General features: G+C 29.2%; 1 protein-coding gene across 1 annotated transcript; it reads left to right on the plus strand.

The window, feature by feature from the left end:
• Window positions 1–6194: 6194 nt before the first annotated feature.
• On the plus strand, window positions 6195–7522 carry LOC133036946 (uncharacterized). Its single transcript, XM_061113725.1, has 4 exons — window positions 6195–6456; window positions 6652–6927; window positions 7009–7198; window positions 7324–7522. The coding sequence occupies exons 1-4, from the start codon at window positions 6195–6197 to the stop codon at window positions 7520–7522; spliced, it is 927 nt and encodes a 308-aa protein (XP_060969708.1).
• The last annotated feature ends 272 nt before the right edge of the window (window positions 7523–7794 follow it).

Genomic DNA, 7794 nt, shown 5'->3' on the forward strand with positions numbered 1-7794 from the left:
TTAACTCTAAGTCTGATTTGCCTATACAAGCAGGAGATTTCTAAGATTGATGATTTATATCAATTGGGAATATAATTTCGGGATTATAATCATATGCGTCATTTAATTTTTTTAAGAGAAAATATAATGACATGAAATGATTTATAGACCATTCATCCAATGATATGTTACTGAGCTAATTTGAAATGAATAAGCTAAGAGGAATTAGGATAATTTCGTTTATAAATAAGAATCCAACGATGCTTCGATTAGCGAGAGTCAAAGTAATCTTATTTATACAATCTTCTTGTTTTATATTGTAAAAATACTAGTCTAAGGTGTCATCAATTGATGAACAGCTAGATGTTGCATATACAATATTTATCTTTCGAGATCTAACACTATTATGTATGTCTAATGGTGAAAATCCATTAGGGATTTATCTCATTAGATAAACAAGCCAAGTTAGACCAACAATGAAGATTCGAAATTAAACTACAACTTAATAACAGAAAATAACATGGTTCAATATAAATTCATACACAATTTAGAAATTATTAAACATATAGCAAGTAGGAATGACAAGTGAAAATACTAAAACATACAATCCTAAATAATTTCTAAGGTTTTCAACAAACTGATATCAGTGTCCCGTTTAGGCGAGAGTCAAAGCTACCATTCATTGAATAGAGTTGTCAGCTCATCTAAAATGTTAAACATTCTAGCAACCTTTTATTCGATCAAGATTGGAATTCAGCGTTGTCCCGTTTAGGCGAGAGTCAAGGCAATTCTATCTTATGAGCTTCCACCATTGTTTCGCAATTTGCAAGTCAAATATGGTCGCCACCATTAGGGTGATCCATACCATATAAAACACTTACATACTACTTATCTTTCGAGATTAAACGGTGCGAAATTGCTAATGAACGTTCCTCCATTAGGGAGGATTACTCACTAAAACAAACGCGATGTAAAACCAACAATGGAGATCGAATATCTTAACAATAAAGCTCATTATTTAAAGAGAGTTGTATTTTCTTTGATTCTCTTTACTTAATCTATTTATTTTAAATATATATTTATTTAATTAAAATTTCTAATTTAGAATGAAAAATTCTAAATATAAATTTTAATTTAATATTTATAAATTTTACTTAGATGGATATGAAAATAACATGAATTATTTCCATCTTAGTAATAATTTCCAATAAATATTTAGAAAAATATTCAATTTAAGTTGTTACAAAATTAATTTAAATTAATTTCCAACTCAAATTTAATTTTCTATAAATATATATTGCATTTCGAAAAATTAAAGTATTGAAGAATACAATTTTCGAAAATGCATGTTAAAATAAAAATAAATCCTCGAAAAATTATTCTAATTTAATGTTGGCCCAAAATGAATTAATAAAATTAATTTACAACAAAAAATATAATTTTCTTATTTAATTAAATATATAAGAAAAATTTCAAATATTTAAGTATGATGATTAAAATCAACTTAAATATTAATTTTCTATTTAATTAAATACACTAGAAAAATATTTCAAGCAAAAACAGATAATATCTATCTAGATTTTCATGGACTAATTAATTCATTTTCTAATTAAATATATTTTACTTCATTTATTTTAATTAATCATTAAATGAAAAAAATCATTGATTTAAGTTGGTCCAAAATTAAAATAAATAATTTACAACTTTAATCTATTTTTCAAATAAAATTCGAAATTCCAGCATTTAAGAAATGCAATTTCGAAATTTGATTAATGAAATAAAGAAAAAATATATTTTGAAAATTATTCAAATTTAGTTAAAAAAAATAAATTTCAACTAAAAATAATTTTCTATTTAATTAAGTGTCATGAAAAAGAAATATTTAAGTATCATGATGAAAATCAACTTAGATATTTAATTTTCAATTTAATTAAATGTATTAAATTCAAGAAATAAATAATTAAGTGTAGAGAAGACTTAATTATTAATCTCTAGTTTAATACTAGGAAAAAATAAATTGTACCAAAATTAATTATTTAAATAATTAATTTCACAATGTATAATATTTTCCTATTTAATATTAGAAATAATAAGTAGTCTAGAAATAACTATCTAGAAAATATTTTATTTGACTAAGTATATTTTCCACAAAATTTGAAAAAATATCTAATTTAAGTTGTATTAGAAAAAATCTAGAACTTAAATATTTTCAAATTTAAATTTAATTAAATATCAAAAAATTAAGTTGTAACCACTTAATTTGAAAATATTCCATTTTAAGTTAATATTCGAAAAGATATAACTTAAAAAATATTTAAAATATTCCATTTTAAGTTAATATTCGAAAAGATATTAACTTAAAAAATATCTAAAGAATCTTAATAACCAATGCCTAAAATTCCTCAACTTAATTTTGAAATTTTAAATCCAAATGATATTCAGATTTAAGTTGGTTAGTTGTAGATAACTAAATATCAACTTAAATAGGAATATTTAATGAAAAATTTAAATTAAGCCTCAGAAAGAATCTAGATGGTTATAATTCTATATTTAATTAAATACAAGAAAATACATATAGTTTAGCTTAGAATATAAAATTCTTTAAACTATGGTTTTCTTAAATTAATTTCAAAAATAAATGAAATTAATTATGTTGCTAATCAATTTTATTAGGTTAAACTAATTTAATTAACCTAGTATAGTTATTCAAATCAGGCAAATGGGCCTTCACAATTGGGGTGGTTCATGTGAGGGGGTGCTGAGTTCAGTATGTCGTACCCACTACTATGTCTCCCAACTCTCACACAAGGCCCAAAAGAGAGGAATTTAACCTTAAAATGAACAACTGTTATTAATTGAATAGGCCCAAAAACTAAATGGGCCTAAATAAAATCTATCAAGAACTATGACATTTTATTTAGCAACAACAACCTATGTGCATCTATAATGAAATTAAACACATAGGCTCACACAGGCACTTTGGATGGGTCCTATCATGTTGCTAGGTCATACACAGATGAAAGAAGATTGTAAATATACCTGTTACAAATTATTTACTTCACCAAGGGAGCCATGAGTTAAAATCAGATCATTGGATCTGTCAACAAGTTAACCATGGCTATTTGCAATCAAGCAATAATAGGTTTTGAAAACTTACAAACAAGCTAAAACACATACTCCTACAACAAGGTTAGCTGGATAGTTGGATGTAGGATTTATTTAATTTTAAATAAATAATTTCGAAAAATTAATTAAATAAAAAAAATTTATTTTCGAAAATTAATATAATAAAATAAAATTTAAAAATTTTCGAAATTAATAAAATAATATTTAAAATTAAACCTACAATTTTGAAAAATTAGGTTTCAACCAACCTAAATATCATTTCAAAATTTGCTAACTACTTTTTAAAAATTTAATGTTATTTTATAAATAAAAATTAACTAGAAAATTAAAAAAGATAAATAAATATCTTTTTCAGATTTTAAATGTAATTTAAATAAATTAAATAACAAAATTTAAAAGTTAGCAAAATATCTTACATCTATTTAAAATTACATGATTATAGTTATCTTATTTTAAATTTAAATAAGGTCAAATTATTTAAAAAAAATTTAATTTAAAAAATTTAAAATCTGACCTTAAATTTAAAAATAAGATAAGATATAATCAAATTTAAAAATAAGATAGATAATTAAGCAAAAAAATATAGATATTTAATATTTTCAAATTCAAATTACACTAATATCATGAATTAAATTTAAAAAATATTAAATAAATTAATTATGATAATTAGAATTGAATTAGGAATAGTAAATGTATAAATACAGAACTACACAAAAAATCGAAAGTTAATTCCATGAAAAAGCATGAAAAAACGAAGAAAAACAAAAAATTTGCGAGCTGGTCCATGGGCGCGCTATGAGGGTGCATGGGCGAGAGGACACGGCGCAGGGAGGATTTGCATGATTTCCGCGCGCGCGTGTCCTGTTGCTCAATCCTGAAATTTTTCCGAAACTTCAAAAAATCATAACTAATTCAAATTAAATCGAAATTGAGTTCTGTAAAAAAGTACCTTGCTTAATTTTTTCCATACTATCCAATAAAAATAATTCCAGAAACAGATATTCAATTATTTTTCACGAAAATTCACAAACATCAATCAATCATCAAATAACACTCAATACAAAATGATACCATCCAAAACATCAAACAATCGTTTTAAAGTCCAAATTTCTTGCAAGAAAATCAATTACCATGGCTCTGAGGCCAATTATTGGAAACTATTTTACCAGGATCTTAGATCTACTCACAAGTATGTTGATTAACACCCTAAATATGAACTTTGTAAAACGATGAAATAAACACATATAAAGTTTAGTAAACCTTACATTGGGTGCAGCGAAATACAATGACTCCTTCCGTTCAGATATTTAGCCCTTGATTCCTTTCTGTAGCAGAGCATTATCAATATCTGAACCTGGATCTCTTTCTCTGATTCTTTAGTGCTGAATCTCCTTCTTACTGAAAGTCTTTCTTCACGATCTTCCTCACTATGACTGAGGTATCACTTGCTGTGTGTGGGCACTACTCTCACACTAAGAATTTCGAAATTGAAGAGGGAAGGAAGAGAGCAAGGTGGCGGCTAAAGATAGGGAGAGAGAGAGGCTCAGTTTTTTCTGAATGAAAAGTCAGAAGGAAAAAGTGTAATTTTCCTGAAGCCTTCACTATCTATTTATAACATTCCACTAGGGTTAGGTTTGAATTATTTGGCATTAAAATAATGAAAATATCAGTTTAAATTCCCTACAAAAGTGGCCGGCCATGCATAGTGGATTTGGGCCTCACTTTTTGCAATTTTGCAGTTTTATCTTTTCTGCATCTGATTTTCTCAAAAACGCCAATTTTCAAATTCAACCATTTAAATGCCAATTATAACTATTTAATAAATATAAATAATTATTAAATAATATTGTCATTTATCATATTTATTAGTTGAACTATACAAAATATCATAATTAACAAATATGCCCCTAAAACTCTTTCTTTACAATTTCGCCCTTACTTAGTGAAAAATTCACAAATAGACATAGTCTAATTTGAGAATTATAATTGATTAATCAAAACCAATTATATGAGTCTTACAAGTAATATCATCTCAACTAGTGCGGGGACCATGGGTCTATATAACCGAGCTTCCAATAAGTAGATCAAGAATTTATCACTAAATTCACTGACTTATTAATTCTTCGTTGAATCCACGCATAGAACTTAGAATTGCACTCTCAGTATATAGAATGCTCTATATGTTCCACCATATAGACACATCATTAGTTATCCATTGTTATAATCCTAATTTGATCAATGATCCTCTATATGAATGATCTACATTGTAAAGGGATTAGATTACCGTTACACCCTACAATGTATTTTATCCTTAAAACACTTAACCCCGTATAAATGATATTTCAGCTTATGTGAAATGAGATCTCCACCATTTATTTTCGTTTGGTCAAGCTCGAAGGAGATCATCCTTTACTTACTATTCACCAGATAGAAGCTATAGATTCCATGTTTATGTTAGCGCTCCCACTCAATTGCACTACCGTGTTCCCAAAATGTACGTATCACCCTGACCCAAAAGTAGGCTTAACTAACAAATCAAAGAACACGAATAGCCTCTCGAGATCGAGCCTAATCATAACAGGATTAAGATCATTTGATCTAGGATCAACTAGGCGATATTGACTTGAATAGATATTACGGTAAGTTTAATAAATCTAAGTCAAAGTTCAATATCGGTTTCTTCCGATGCATACTCCATGCATCCAACCTGAGCTTTACTTTAACCAATGCTCTGGAAAGAACATAGCATTTCTCCAAATGCAAGTAAACTCTTATTGTACATTATCATATCAGTAAAACCCTGTGTCTGATAAATCTAGGAAACTTTATTCACATAGTCATGTTTACTTTCTAATGTGTTGACAGCACAATAAACAGGATCAAGTATGTGAAAAGGGTTTCAGATGAATTCATACATTATGTACATATAATCATGAAATAAATCATGTGAACCATGCAACATTAAATATTATTTCTGATCTATATTAATAAGTAAATCTGATTATATTGAAATGAGTTTTATTTAGGGCATAAAACCCAACACCAACATCTTTGCTACTTACCCTCCTCTTACCATTCCCAATCACACAATGTCTCCTTCCCCTTCTACCTATGTCAGCAAGCCACATTTGACCCAATACACTTACACTTTATCTATTGTTAATGCTGACAAGGAAAACCAATCCCCACATACACATACAAAAAGGCCTAATGAATCAGTTTCAATGAGAAAATTCTTAAAAAGGTGTCGAGCTACAACCCCTTCGACTTTGTCAAGAGAAGACGGTTCTGAGGTGTTAGTTTCTGATGTCCAAGATTCTACCATCTCCAATGACTCAAGTGTGGTGGTTGGTATGCAACCCCGCAATTCATCATGAAAATCCTTAGCTGGAATGCACGGGGCTTGGGGAGTCCGAGTGCGTTTCGACACTTATGGTTGCTTATTCAATAGCAATTGCCCCATGTTTTGTTTCTCATGGAAGCAAAACTGTGTTAATTCATTAACACGTGTTCGTTAATCTTTAAACTACTGTAATGGAATTGAAGCTCCCCGTGTTGGTCTAAGTGGTGGACTAATGCAACTTTGGAAAAATGATGTGGATGTTACCTTGCTCAATTATGGCTCCAGTTTCTTTGATTGCTACTTAAAGAATGAAGATGAACCAAGCTTTCATTTTATAGGGTTCTATGGTTCTCCGAATATTTATAATCGATCAAGCTCTTTGACTTTGCTTAAGCGCTTAGCGGATGTCGCTCCTCTTTCTCCATGGCTTGCTATTGGAGAATTCAATGAAATCCTCTCTAACTCCAACAAGTCGGGCGGTAATCTCCGAAATAAAACACAAATGACTGCTTTTTGAAGTATTGTTGATCAATGTTGTTTCCATGTTGTCCCTAATGAAGGAGACCCTTTCACTTGGATTAAGAACCGTTCAACTTTAAATACAATTAAGGAGCGCTTAGACAGGTGTTTTGTTAACAACCACTGGGAGAATAATTTCACTACTCCAACTGTGCATCATTTGGACTATTACCATCGGATCATCGTGCTATTATGGCTATCTTCAACATATAATCAACAACAGTCACTGAGGCAAAACAAAGAAGCAGGTTCCCTTTCGAAAAGCTGTGGCTATCCGATCCTAAAAGCCAAGATATTATTCGATCCAACTAGAATATTTCGACTTCTGTTGATCCTATTAGTGCTGTCTTTTGTAGCATTAACTCATGTGTTGAATCTTTACAATCATGGCATATTCGAAAATATGGAAAAATGAAAAAGAAGATCAATGCTTGCCAAGACAAAGTGACCAATCTTAACAATATTACTGCCCAGACCAGCAGTGATTTAATTGAATTGCTGAAAGTTGAAGCAATTCTTGAAGACTTGCTCGAACAAATCCAACAACAGAATTAAATTTCTTTTTGACAGCAGAGGGCTAAAAGTTCATTCGAAGGCTGATATTGCTGAAGTTGTGCACAACTATTTTGCTGTAATGTTTATGGCCACAGGCATTGATGAAGCAGCCCTTTCCACCACACTTCAATGCATTCCCACTCTTGTTACTGATGAAGATAATGACATCCTTTCAAGAATTTTTAATACAACCGAGGTTGAAGCGGCATGGAAGAATATGGCAGCAGATAAGTGTTGGAAATATTTTACCAGGATCTAGATTTACTAACAAG

This window comes from Cannabis sativa, chromosome 4 (assembly GCF_029168945.1).
Source record: "Cannabis sativa cultivar Pink pepper isolate KNU-18-1 chromosome 4, ASM2916894v1, whole genome shotgun sequence".
In the NCBI taxonomy this organism is placed as follows: domain Eukaryota; kingdom Viridiplantae; phylum Streptophyta; class Magnoliopsida; order Rosales; family Cannabaceae; genus Cannabis; species Cannabis sativa.